General features: G+C 37.2%; 1 protein-coding gene across 5 annotated transcripts in view; it reads right to left on the reverse strand.

The window, feature by feature from the left end:
• Positions 1-445: 445 nt before the first annotated feature.
• BRD1 (bromodomain containing 1) overlaps positions 446-14,816 on the reverse strand; it is a 60,594-nt gene continuing 46,223 nt past the window's right edge. For all 5 annotated transcript variants that reach the window (XM_068995553.1, XM_068995572.1, XM_068995564.1 and 2 more), the window contains 5 exons: positions 11,480-11,615; positions 10,172-10,299; positions 7,506-7,615; positions 5,093-5,247; positions 446-2,348 (listed from right to left, as the gene is read on the reverse strand). In XM_068995553.1, the coding sequence (XP_068851654.1) occupies positions 2,165-2,348; positions 5,093-5,247; positions 7,506-7,615; positions 10,172-10,299; positions 11,480-11,615 (713 nt within the window). In that variant the 3' untranslated portion in view covers positions 446-2,164. The remainder of the gene's footprint in view (positions 2,349-5,092; positions 5,248-7,505; positions 7,616-10,171; positions 10,300-11,479; positions 11,616-14,816) is intronic.

Consider the following 14,816-nt stretch of genomic DNA (forward strand, 5'->3'; position numbering starts at 1 on the left):
GAAGCTCCACTGCCTTTAAAGAATGGTTATATGGCAGATCCTTGAAGTCATTGTACAGTTTTACTTAATGCAACCAACCAGAGTTTTATTTTTCTAACTGATGTGGCTGCTGTGGCCATGAGAGCAGCACACCTCAACGATGCTCTTTCCAGGGTACCTGCCATCACTATTCTCCCTAAAGCTCTGTTTGCTGTCAAGTCTGAGAAAACTATTTGCTTGACCATTTGTGAAATTTATCCAACTCATCCTTAATTACCAGAGTCAATCACAGGCAACTGGTCTCAACTAACTGGAATACCTCCTATGCCAAGGGGTCAGTAAGGACAATGCTGGGTGCCACAGGAGAACATTCAGCTTCTTGGCCTAGTGCCTCTGGAACAGCTCAGTCATGGAGTAAGAAAACAGGCACTGCAGCAAAATCCCAGGGGCTAAATTCAGGACAAAATTTACAGTTGAGAAAGAAATTTTATTTCAAGCTTCTACGGGGGTATTACAAACAATAGAGAATAAAAACATTAAAAACTATTTAAAAATTAATTGTCCCTTTAAAATAAAGATTCAAGCAGGTTTAACAATGAAGTATGCTATTCAATGAAGTTTAAAAAAAAAAAGATTTAAAAAGTATTGGTTTTGCTGTATTTGCTAATCCTTTATAAAAAAGCTGGGCATAAATACTTCGTGCATTCATATGCATTATTTGGTGTTTCATATTATATAACTTGGTACAGTATTTACGATATCACTGCAAAAGAGTTCAAACACAGTGCATTTATAAATAATGGAGCCATTATAAATCACATTGCAAACATACCTTGCCATTTTCATTGTTACAAATTCAGTATCTCAGTGAAGGTAGGAATAAAGTAGCTACAACAATCAATATCTTGACTTTATTTTTTTTTCTTTTTAATATAAAAATGCAGTTCTGGAAACCCACCCTCCTTCTTCCCCCTGCCCAAACATAATGCTTTACTTCTTAAAAATAAAAATAAAGTACTAATTCTATATACATCACATGTACCATACAAAAATGTATCCAAAGTTTCTATTGCTACCAAAGTGTTCTAAATTAAAAGTTACATAAATCCCCTCATTGGAAACGAAAGATTACAAGTTACCAAAAAACCAAATTACACACAAACCATCGAGTTATTTTATACAATTTCCAATACATTTTTCTCCCAAAGCAAGTTGTCTTCTCATGTGCCTGTATAAAAATGCATATCAATATATTTGTCAATTTTATTTTTCATTATAAAGCAAATTAATACATTTTCTACAATAAATAAAACACAGGGAGGCACACATATCAACAAAATTAAACCAATGGGAGATAAATGGGATATGGTTTTGACAGAAAGAATGTGCTTGCAGGCTTTAAGCCAGGTTTGTTTAAAACAATAACAACCTTAATTCATTTTGGGCAACAATGGAGTGTTTTTGGTGATTTGCAAGTGATGTACATAGTATAATTTTTATTGATGTCTTTCTCACAAAGTACCCTCCAAAATAACTCAACTTCCTTTCTTAAAATACATATTTGTAATTGTAAATTTACATCAATCTTAAATATGTGGTACTTTGTGCAAAGAGCAACAATTTACACAAACATTCAGAAGTCTTTTTCAGAAGCTACAGACCACGGAAGAAATGATACAAGCAGCACCATACTGTATATGATTTAGGCAAACATATATTTGATGCCATTTTGATATTAGGCTTTAATATCCACTAAACACCTTAAGCTGGAAGATGGTGCTTAGGTAACTTAACCTCAGAAAGAAAGAAAGAAAAAAGTAAAAAGCATGGAAAGAAACAAAACCCAATTCCCTCCCCAGCAAAATTATAAAAGGAATTAAGGAGCTACTTCTAAAATCAGAATAAGTTAAGTGTTGAATATACATTTATGTACAATTATGAACACTATGAACAAGACATTTTAACAGGTTTAGTGGAAAATCCTCCAATCTACAACACAATAAAATAATTAATCAATATGGCAATGGTGATTTAGAAGAATTGCTCAACCATTTCAAGTTTGCAGAACTCAGCCACTGAATCAACAAGTAAGGGGTTGTATCTTCAATACATTCTTTTAGACAAAGAGGTTCATTATTAGAGTTCAAGTCTCTGTGGTATTTTTCATGCCTTGCTAGAGAATCTGTTAGTCAATATCACTGAAGTCACTGACTGGTTCTCCATGGACTCGACTCAGGTGATTCATAGCACGATCAAAAGCAATTCTTACTGCTTTTCGTATGCTCGAGTTACGTCCTTCCATCATTTTTAACTTGTCTATGGTCTCATCTATCCCAAGGGGAACCATTTTGGATTTGGGAAGCCACTGCCTGTAACAAAAGGGCAAAAAATAAATCTGTTAAATATAGAATAAAATCAAGAGGTTTGTCCAGAAATGTCAGGGCTACTATGCCGAATTTCTCATATTGCAGATCAGTTTTACCATCTTGAACAAAACAATAAAACACCTTTTAAGGTAGTGCTTACTTGCCTTAAATACTTAAAGAACGTGAAATTTTAAGAAAATCTTTTCCATAAAACAGAGGCTACATTCCAATTCAGTGGTATTTAGTGATTAAGTATCAACAGAAAAAAATTAGCCTGAAATACTGATGCAGTTAAATAGGCAGCAGCAACTAACAATGAGCATGGCTCAAGAGTCACCTGACACAGTATTGTTTGTCTTCATTCTTTCCCTTCCAGTATCACCATGGGTTTTCAGATGATGGATTTTTGCCTTACACTTCAGGCATCTCAAATTTGTTCTTTATGGGGAAAGCTAAACTGGCAAGGAAGTTCTGATTAGCATGCTTTTACCCTGCAGTATGAAATCCCACTAGCTCCATATTCAGGGTACTTTTCTGTTCTAAGCTCCATAAATATCTTCAAATTCTGGGCATAGAGGAGTGATAATGGAAAAATCTCTACATCCCATTCTAATTAAAGCATTCTAAATATTTACTTTAAAAGTATAAATTAAATTTACATTATTTTCATAAATGTTGATTGCAATCCTGTTTTCTTAAATTACACACACTAAGGAAAACAAAAATCAGGTAAGTTAATAAATATCTATCAAGGTATGTTACTGCAGTCTGCAATCCCAATCCTACAAAAGGCAGAAGCCCTCCTGTTCAAAAACATTAGTTTGGGAAACCATTTGGAACTGAACCAATAGGAAATCAGACAGTCAAATCTGCAAAAATTTTCTTTTAAATGAGTAAAATTGAAATATTGAAATATTTTCATTCTCTTAAAGCAGTGTAAACTACAGCCCTATTGTATTGAGCATACACACTGAAATAAAATGTGAAGAGTCAGTACAAGGACAGAGACAGTATGGTAACAGCATGAAAAACAGCAGTCTAACCACTATCAGTTTTACTACAGATCAGAGGAAGTTTTAAGAAGGTATTTTTAAAAGAAAGCTTTCCAAGTCCTCCAGATATAAGTGGTGAAGACGAAGAAACACATATGAAAATCCGTAGGTGATAAGATACTCGTATCACAGACTGAAGGTGACACACACCCTGCAAATGAATGAAAATCACAGACAGCAGTTCAAGACTGAAAGAGACACAACACAGGGAGAATTCTGAGTGCCAGAATAATCATAATAAAAGGATCATTACCAAAACAAGTTGGTGGGGTCAGGGTAGAGGGGAGGAAAGGGGATGGAAAAGGTACTGAGTTTTTTCCTGTCCATCTATGCAAAGGTCCCATTAGAGACAACTTTGCACAGTATTTACAAGATTTAGGACCACCTGCATATAGAGACTAATCTGAAAAGTTTAAGCTGCAGAGGACTCCCCAGATCAAGAAGCAATCACAGCAATTACTAAGAAAGTGGCCAGGAAGAACATGCATTACACTGGTGACACCAGTAAGAGAAAAAAATGAGAAACAGAACGCTGAGTATGTTTAAATGCAGATGTTCTCTGCCAACAGAGGCGGAAGAAGGCAGCCTCTTATGGAATTCTGTGCAACTGAACAAAGACAATTATGAAGAAGTACCAATTAATTAAGAAAATAATTGAAGAACACAGAAATTATGCTGAAAGATCTAAGGGGCAGAAGAGCAAACATCACTTATAAGATTTAGGCAGGAAGTTATTTAAGTGATAGTGTACTGGCACAGAGAGAGTCAGGAGAATGGCAGCATCACCAGTCACCAAATACAATCATCTAAAGAGGAAACTGATACCTAAAAGTAAGCAAATTCAAGAGAAAAACTGAGATATGGACAGATCTACAGTTAGCTTGACCTGTATGGAAACTTGGAGAGGAGGGGGTCTACAGAGAACACAGAAAAGAAATACACAGTTTGATGAAAGGTAGATGAGAAGCTTCCATGTCTAGGAAAAATCCACCAAAACCAAAAACTACCCTAACAAAGAAAAGAACATCAAAAAACCTAGTATGTCTCCCCACATACCCCCAGAAAAACCCCACCAACCCTAAAACCAAAGACCACCCGGGAGGGAAAGAGAATGTTTTGTTGGGTGAATTATCCTCCTTCAGGCTCTACAGAGCATATTGCTAATACCAAAATAAATGGAAAAAGGGAAGGTTTAATGAAAAAATTTAGAAAAGGCTAAGAACTCCAAACAAAAATGTTAATAAAGCGTTTAACTGAAGACAGGTTAAAAATTCAAAGAAAATGCACTTGAGTAGACTGGGGGGAGAAGTGTTGTAATTTGGAAAGCAACAATGAAGGATGATAGAGATATATGTTAGACTGTTACTTTTAAAAAACCTATGAAGCAATGAAGCAATTTTATCGGTCAATAAATGAAAGCAGCTTGCAAATAAAAAAGACTATTTAATGACTTCTATTATTTTCTTCCAAACTGACCATAAAAAGATTATCTTTCAGTGATGATATATACCTTGGTCCAAAATGCTATATACCTTGGTCCAAAACCAGACTCAAATATGAAATTTTAACCTTATAATTTATACTTCCATAGGAATGACATCCATGGAAAAATAATGTTTCAGTTTTCTTCTGGACCAACGGTATGTTTTTAAAATTTTAAGTCACTGCATCAAACAATACATTTCAGTAACATACCAACTTCTTTTATTGTCAAAAAATAGTACTAAGAATAGTTTCTCATCTGATTTGGTCTGCATTTGTTCTCCAATTTTCAGTACATCTAGAGGTGGCACTGGTATAGTAACACCATTGTGATGGCCAGCAACACGAGGCATCTTAGGGTCAATAATCTGTAAGAGAGAAGAAAGGACAGTTCCTCATATTTAAAATGATGTAATTTATTTTAAGAAGGTATTACAAATTAAGTCAACAAGAAAATAATAAAGTAAACAGCCACTGGATATAAACTGACTTCATGTTACACAAAACTTTTTGACATAAGCTGAACAGGCATAGTGGAGACCTACTGGCAGACTTCAATGAAAACACTGAAAAAAGCATTTTTCACCCATATCAGTTCTTCTTAAAAAGTCCCATCTGAATTTTACTTAGTACAACTTTGAGACTGACAAGCAGGTTTTAGAATGAAAAAGTCAAACCAGAATTTCTAGAAGTTGTAACTGACCTCAAATTCTGGGGTTTGAAATTCATATACCTTAAAGAAACAACCTATTTTAAGGTGTAAGTATTTCTGTAAAATACATGCTCCATACTCAAACTCTGCAGCAAAAATCTTAAAAGGAAAAAAAAAGGGTATCACTTTCAAATATCTTGCATATCCAATTTAATAACTCAGTCTTCAGCAAAACATGCAGTTACAGTCACAAAGTCTTTCTAAACAAAACTTGAGGGAGAGAGGGAATATGCTGCTAACATTAAACTAATCACCCTGACGGAAAAATTCCTTGGTAGGCAGATCACAGCATTATAAAGTGCTTAGCTTCCACCCAAAGAAGGGTCTTTACTCCATGCCTGTTCTACCCATCTCCTACTCTACAAACTCCTGTTGTTTTTCTAGGATCCACACTGGCACCAATCTTAATCCACAGTAAACTGACTTTGGGAATTGAACACAAAGCTAATACTGTGGGGAGTTTGTAGAAATCAGAACAATTTTCTTCTCTTGATGGAGGTTTAACTCCTCAATCAACTTACCCCACTCTCAGAAACACCAATGCTGACATAAAAAAGAAGGCAGAAAAAGAACCCTTTGGTCTTCATCAGCTTATATCTGGTGCTAACACCCTTCAAGAGACAATCAAATCATCAAATTTTCAGCATATGAGCCAAGTTTGCCACTGAGAGCACTCAAGTGCTCTGAATGTCACCTCCAGAGGTTTTAACCTGACTCCGTATGATTACATTTCATGTTGTCCTTAGAACACACATGTTAAAAGTCAGGATTGTCCAGACTCATATATAAATCAAGCCAGTGTATGAACTATTCATATAACCCCAAAGGCCTAAAGCCAAATACCTTACCAACATTTTCTCTTGCAAGCCTTGATGTAAGTAGAACTGCATCTATTTCTCCCATATTAACAGAAGCATATACATCTCCTGTATTAACAACAGCTTTAAGTTTCCAGTATATCACTCACAATTGTCTGCAATCAGTCAGTTCATTCCAACTATTGAGTTTTTTGTTTCTTTAATGAGCTGTAGAATCAGAAGTATTTTTATACTCATCTTGCAGCAGAAATAATATATAATGCAGAAACAAAGACTACTGAGACAAGTATGCTGGTTTTAGCAGAGATAGAGGCAATTTTCTTTGCAGTAGGTGGTATGGGTATTTTATGGTATAGGTGGCATGGGGCTATGTTTTGGATTTGGGCTGAAAACTGCACTGACAATATAGAGATGTTTTTGTTAATGCTGAGCCGTGCTCACACAGAGTCAAAGCCTCTTCCCCTTCTCATACTGCCCCACCACTGAGGAGGCTGAGGGTGGACAAGGAGTTGGGAGGCGACACAACTGGGACAGCTGACCCCAACTGACCCTAGGGATATTCCATCCCATATGGCATCATGCTCATTCTACAGAGCTGGGGGAAGAAGGTGGGGACATTCAGCATGATGGTGTTTGTCTTCCCAAGCCACATGTGACGGAGCCCTGTGTTCCTGGGGATGACTGAACACCTGCTGTCCATGGGAAGTGGTTGGGAATGAATTTGCTTTGCTTGTATGCACAGCTTTTGCTTTCCCTATTAAACTGTCTTTATCTCAACCCATGAGTTTCCTCACTTCCAACTCTCCCCCACCCATGGGGAGTGAGCAAGCAGCTGCAGGAGGCTTAGCTGCCGTCAGGGGTTAAATCATGACACAGGAGTATAACACATCTCCAAGGACAGGCAGGGTAGCAGAGATTATTGACTTAAAATCTGATATTGCAGTAACTTTACAAACTCAATGCACGGTAAAGAAGGCAGAATAAGCTACCTTTATTCAACCTGAATGGGAAATTACCAATTACCTTAAGTTTGCACATGGTGTTTTCAGACCAGAAACAGTATCATTACTCTACTTCTGGGAAGGTAGGCACTTACCAGAGCTGGGTAAGAGGGATATCCACTGCATTTGGCCCATACTACTTTTAGAGGCTCAAGAACAGATGTTGCAGCATCGGTTGAAATCCACATACTGCTATGCCCAACTTCTAAGAACAAAGAAATACAAAATTAAAATGTTCCAGAATGAAACCTCAGACAAATCTTCTGCAGTCCTTGGTTTCCTAATCAATAGCTCATGATCATTAGAATCCAAATACTAATACCAACTTTCACACACATACCAATAAAAAACAGGTAGTGTTCCTAACAGCTCTTTACATGACACTACTACTTTATTCCAAGCCTACAGATAAAGAACAAGGGTATAGACACTTCTAGAAATAGTGTATCTTAGAACATCTTAGTTCTTAGGAAGTGTTTGCCAAATTCCAATAATTCTTTCCCTTTGAAAAAGCTCCAAAGAAAACATAAAATTATGGTACTTCAAATAATAGTTTCTTTTACAACTGTGATGACAATCCTGTCAAATAGGTGATTTTGAAGATGCAAGTTGCATGGTATATGTTTCCACGTGCTGGATACCTGGATACTCATATAGCACCTGGTAATTCAACAATATTTGTTTGGTACACCTTTCTATTCTTATGCCTAAGTTCTAACCTGCATTTTCATTTCTATTTATTTTAACAAGTTCTCTTGGTCTCTCTGCCCTGCCCTTTCCTGCAGTCAAGTTCAAAAACATCAGCAGGTTTCCAGGCAGCAGCACTAATGTTTTATTTCTTCTCAAAACCAATATTGGAGTTTATGTTACTGTGCACTTATGTTGCGGTGCACGAGGCAGCAGCCACTGCAGCACAGCATTCAGAGGACTGGTGGCCAGGCCTCCAGAACATCAAGGTCTAATCCTCACCCCTTGGTTACAGTGAGTTCCCATGTTCCTAGTGGTTCTTAGTTTACATGTTTTAAGTTTATTGGTTCAGGAATTCTCCACCCAGTTTTATGTAAAAGTTCATGTTTATGTATTTCCCCTAGTTGTTTATGTATTAGTTCTGGAAAGTTCTCCCTTCTTCGACGCCCCATTGGTCTACTCATGTAATTCCCCTCCCTTAAGTTATCCCTATTGGTTATTCCCGTTATCTCCTCCTCCTCAGTCAATCCCCATTGGTTGTTTCCCTTTGTTCCACCCCCATATAAAATACTTTGTTATCTCTCACTCCCTTGTCTTTTGTCCCTGGACCCTCCACCAGCAATAAACCAGCTAGAACCTACACAGAGACCCCTCCCTCATCCTTTGCCTCTGCTAGCATCATCTTTGTTTGGGGCTTGCTCCTTGGGAAGGAGCCAGCTTTCCCTGCAAGCTGCAGCTGACAGCTTTCCCTGCAGGCTGCAGCCAACCCCTGCCTGTTGCAGCTGACAGCTTTCCCTGCCTGCTGCAGCTGACACCAAGGACTTCTGCAGCTGGATGCTGTGCTGCCTCGGGCAGCCCCAACAGTGTCACACTTCTACCAGAATCCTCCATTTTCTTCTCTGTTGCTGACCAATGGATTGAAGCCTGAGACAGGTTCAAACCTTTCAGTCGACCAAAACCACAACTGGTCCCCTAGATACAGTCCAGAGACTGGTCAGAATACAGTGAGTTATACCCTCAAGATGGAACTGGGGGTGGTGATAGAAGGGGGAAAAGTTATCCGAGTTCATATGCGGTAAAGGTGAGGCAGCATTACTGGTATGAGGAAATGTGGTACCAAAATACAGTTCAGGGGCTGCAGCTGCACTTTCTCTCAGCAGTAAGGCAGTACTCTGAGAGTACTCACTACTTGCCAAAATACAACTTAACTCCTCAATTATTTTCAGTCCACTCCCATTTCAAATGGGCACTGCTTATTTATAATAAAAGGTTCTATCTCAACATTACAAAAACATACTAGGGGAAAAAAGTGGTTTAAGACCTTTCAAAAGTAGAAATAGCAAGCAAAACGTGTTTAAAGTGATCACATAAAAAAAATTAGTTCAATCATTCTGCACAGTGAGTTCCATTTCTCAGCTCTGTTAATAACAGTTTGTAAAGTATTCACATGCCAGTTAGAAAGAGCCATGAGGGTTTCAATTAACGCATCCTTCCTTTACAGACTGTTTCTAAAAATATGTACATAGAACTGTATCTGGTACATAAAAACAGTACAAGTCCTCTTGTTCAGGGCAGCTATCAAGAAAGAAACCTACGCTATTCTCAGCCACAAAGAAAATGGTATTTTAATCCTGAATAAAAAATCATACACAAGCTGACAGGATGCATGCCAGACTCAGAGACTTCACAGGTGTACATACAAATAAGAGCCTCGGAATTCTTCCTAGTCAGAATTCATTCCACATGGGAGTAAGGGGTTACTAGTCTAACACATATGACTACTAATTTTCTTTTACAAGATCTGTAAAAGAAAACTCATTTTCTCTTTTTCTTTCAAAACAACTTTATTTCGTCAAGCTAGGAGAGACAATCAAACTCTGAGTCAGATACTATTCTTTTAAAAGTCTTTAAAGCATCAAAAGCAGAATCCAGTAGTTTCTCAAAGGATATCAACAACAATTTCAGAACGCTTAATGTATTTAAGCAGTTAAAATAAGAATGTTAGAACCTGTCAAATAAATGGACAAAATTATAGTTATACAATACTATTAAGAATACAATTATTTATAGTTACCAGCTGCAATTCTTGCTGCTTTGGCATAGTTTCCATTTTCAATGCATGATATCAATTCACTTCGGTCTTCCAGTGTGTGTCTCCGTATGAGGGCAGGTTTACCTTTACCACACTTCGGTAGACTGAAACTACGAAAGTATTAATATTAAAACCATTACTTGATAATTTACATTGTTCAATATAAATCAAAACTTTGGACAAGAATTTAAATTTCATCAGTACAGAGTAAAATCAGTAGAGCAAACTCTAAAACTATTTTGTGTAATGAATACAAACAACAACATAAAAGCCAAACCCCTGATTATTTTCATGCACAGAATTGCCTGGTTATCAGCAGAAGACAGTTCCACTGCATCAACACTTCTAGTACATAGAAAACACAACTATTCTCTCTTTAATTTTTCACTACAAATTCCAGTCTTTCAATTGTGAAATGTCTATACTCAAAATGGGAACTTTGTTCTCTGCACAATTTTCTTCAAGAAATCAGAGAATCTGAACAACAGTTGCATTAACAATTTGATTTAGAATATCACATTTAAAACAGATGCAATATTAAATCTCTTTGTTTCTGAAAGCCTGTTTGACATGAGTACATTAACACCATTCCCTTAACATGAACACATGAATAAAGTCCTCTTTTTTTTTTGTTAACAGATTCACCCTATACTCTCCTGTATGCCTCATCCTAGCCCAGGACTGGAGACAGCTACCTTTTACCCAGAGATCAGTGTTCTTTCAGAAGATACACCATTGGTGATGGAGACATACTTATGAAAGGTAGCAGAGGTGTTCATTCTGATGGTCCTGCCTTTAACGACAGACTCCATGGAGACAAAGTCAATAGCTGGTACACAGTTACTGTCATCACTGTAGTACCTAGACAGCAATCCATAGACTGACAACCTACAGTTCCAAACCTATTGAACTACTACCTTTTCTGTGTACAAGACTCTGCCTTTTAAGTTGCTTCTCTCTCACCCTCACAAAAATAAACACACATATTTTTAGTGTTCCAGACAAGGAAGGTAATTAAACCAAGATACTATATGCACAAACATATCTGTATCTTTACAGAGCAAGAGAAGAATAGTCAGTTTGAAAGTGTAACTGCCTGGATATACTATAATCTGAATTCATCAGAAGAATCCCAGCAATCCTGAAAGGTATCTCAGATCTGACATAAATGAGAAAATTAAAATACACACTTTTTTCCAAAATTTATGCAATCCTCCAGTGTGGGTCACAAGCAGTATAGAAAACTGATATATGCAGTCTCAAATTTGTATTTCAGATTTACAGTTTTACCTTGAGTTACACAAGAGACTGTTACTAGATGAAATACTAGATTCTGATGCACAGCGACGACGAGGTTCAACTTTTCTTCCTGGAGTATCATCTAATGCTCTCTCTTTACTTTCATCTCCAAAACCATTTGACAGACCTGCAGCATAATATAAAAAATACACGGCATCAAACTGGAAACCACACCATTTTCATTAACAACTTTTCGTATTTACACAATGTATCATTATTGTTTTGTTCTTCAAGTATTTTGGTGTGATGAAAAAGAATATGAGTATTAACAAAGTATTTCATTTCAAAAAAAGTATTATAAATAGAAAGTTCCTGTTGTCCAGATTTTAAAGAGAGGATGAACATTTAGGTAAGGTACAAAAAAATGAAAGCAGGGGGTGTAATATGCGAAATGCCAAATGGAGTATAAAATCAGTTTTTGCATGTAATGTTTCCAACTATTAAAACAATCAGCCTGCAGAAGCTGAGTAGAAAAAAAACCCGAGAAAATAAAAAGTTACAAATCAGGCAGATTACCAAGGTAACAAAAGACTCATCTGAATGCAAAGCTGTAATCATTAAAATCCTTTTCAAACACTGGAATTAAGACTGGTATGGATTTCTTTGTGACACTATAGAGTTCTTCCTGGTAGTCCTTCTATTTTAGTGAATTCAGACTGACTGACATGATGATGACTGTTTTCTGTCACCAATAATCAGTAATATACATGTTACTGTTTTTATAACACAAGTTTATACATTGAAGGATATTACATTTTAATTCCATAATTGTAATGAAAACAGTAAAAAGGCTTTTTTATTACAAGCTACTTATTTGATTGGCTGTTGCCAATCCTGCTCTGGGTTTGCTATACAAACAGTACTGTCCTTATTAAACCATTTCTGTACTTGATTAAAGAGACAAATGAAGAGTTTTAAGATAGCATTCTGAAGACTTTCCAGGTGTGTGGGAATGTGTGTGGGGTGTGGACATTAGGACTAACAAGGAAAAAACCCAAGAGAGACCCTACAATACTATCAGAAATGCACTCACTGAAAGCAATGGTACCAGCCTGCAGTCAGCTACCGCAAACTGTAGGCTACAAAGAGAAGAAAATTTTAATACAAATTCCATTCTGAGCATGCCACTCACAACACAAGGAAAAGCTACCCATCTCAGCCATCCTACCACTACCAGAGACTTGAAGGCCATCATGATCATTGTACATTCAGACACAGTCAAACTAGGTTATGTAACTATGTTACTTCACATGCCCCTCCACAGAGCAGTGTAGTAGAAAACAACCGTGGCAAAACTCCTTTTATTAAGTTTAATTCTTCCAGTCTGTTTGCTATGAAGACCTCTGCCAAGAAGGCTGACAACTAAGGAACTTGAGCTAAGCAAGTTACTTTGTACAATCCAGTAATTTGTCAAGCATTTCCATACAGTGACTTACGGGATTTTTCCCTCCACCCCAGGAGACCTTCCATTTGGATTATCAAAACAATTTAGATTTTGAAGAGAAAAAGGAGAATTTACTCAATTTTTTGAAATATTTACATTTAAGCATTCTCTTTCATTGTCATTTAGTTGACACTGTAAATATTCATTCAAGAGTGTTTGCTTTGTAACTCCTATATTTGTCTTTGATTTCCTACAGAAGAAAAATGATAAAGGTAGCATTGTCCTGAGTGTCAAGCACCAAACTATTGAACAGTGCTATTGATTAATATTGTTCTCATTCTCAGTTGATAAAAATATTTGCAGATTAAGGAGGAGTTGGGTCCTAGACTGTGCTGAAACAGAGCATGCTTTACGAGAAATTATACAGGGGAATTTAAGTTATCACAGTACACTTCACTTGGCATTTGAAATGAAAAGCTGAAAAAAACATTCTGCAAAGGACATCTCCCAGGCCTCTGCAAAAACTATTTTTTATATCCTGTCAGACTTATCTTTCAAGTGAGGTGTATAAACTGTTTTGTTTTTATCTTGCCACAAGCCGGAGACACATTGCTCAAGTTATAGCATCTAGCTAATGTGAATCAGCCCTCAGCAGAAACAAGTCAGATCAGAGACTGAATTTTAAACAGAAAGACAGATCAAGTAATGATTGCTGCCAGAACAAGACCACAGGTTCAGGTTTCCCAATGGACTGTGAAAGTGGAAAGAAGTACCTGTATTATAAGAGCATATGTAAAACATTTAACCATGTATGAGCCAAATGTGACTTGGGTACTTATCTCTGCATACACTGGTTTTGTACATATATGCACACTCAGGGGAAAAGGGCTTCATATTTTTATTAGTTCCATCAGTTTATGACTGTGCTGTCACCAAAATGGACATTTTGGCACTCTCAGTCCCTGGCAATGATGTCTTCTCATTGTCACCATGTCAGTACCAAGAAATACGTGGTCATGGTAAGGAGCCAGTTTTCAGCAATGCACTGGACAAAGCAACCATGTGATCGCCTGATTGCTGATGCTAAGAAACAAGGGATACAACAGAAACATGCAACTACAGCAATGGAGACAGCTCTGTGCAGTGGCAGTCCAGCTTTATTCTAGTTTAAATATAACCTGAGAGTTTAATGACTCATTTAATTCACTTACAATTACAGTAAGAATGTTTTATCAATCTGTAGAATTGGTTACTAACAGTGGTGTTCTGGTTTCTACTGAGATAGAGCAAATTTTGTTCCGAGTAGCTGGTACAGTGCTGTATTTTGATTTAGTATAAGAATAATGTTGATAACACACTAATGTTTGAGTTGATGACTGTGCAGACAGTAAGTCAAGGACTTTTCAGTGTCTCATGCTCTGCCAGTGAGCAGCTGCACAAGAAGCTAGGAGGGAGCACGGCCAGGACAGCTGATCCAAACTGGCCAAAAGGATATTCTGTACCGTGGAGTGCCACGCCCCATAGATAAACTGAAGGCAGCTGCCTGGGAGGCACTGCTCACTGCTGAGGGATGGGGCTCGGCATTGGTCAGTGGGTGCAAAGCAACAATATTGTGCATCACTTGTTTCTCTTGGGTTTTATTCCTCTTTTTCCTATTATTATGACTATTATCTTTTACTTTGTTTCAATTATTAAAATATTCTTATCTCAACCCACAGGTTGCACCTTTTTTTGATTCTCATCCTCATCCTACTGTGGGGAGGGAGGAGCGGGAAAGTGAGGGGGTGACTAGGTGGTACTTGGTTGTCAGCTGGGGTTAAACTACAGTAAGTGGGAAAAAACCCCAAAACATTTTTGACGAATTAGGAATATTAACATGCAAAAGAATTTAGAGCTTCCTTTAGACATATTTCTGTCTTGCTTGTGGAAGTATGAAAAACAAAG

This window comes from Aphelocoma coerulescens, chromosome 1A, assembly GCF_041296385.1.
Source record: "Aphelocoma coerulescens isolate FSJ_1873_10779 chromosome 1A, UR_Acoe_1.0, whole genome shotgun sequence".
In the NCBI taxonomy this organism is placed as follows: Eukaryota; Metazoa; Chordata; class Aves; order Passeriformes; family Corvidae; genus Aphelocoma; species Aphelocoma coerulescens.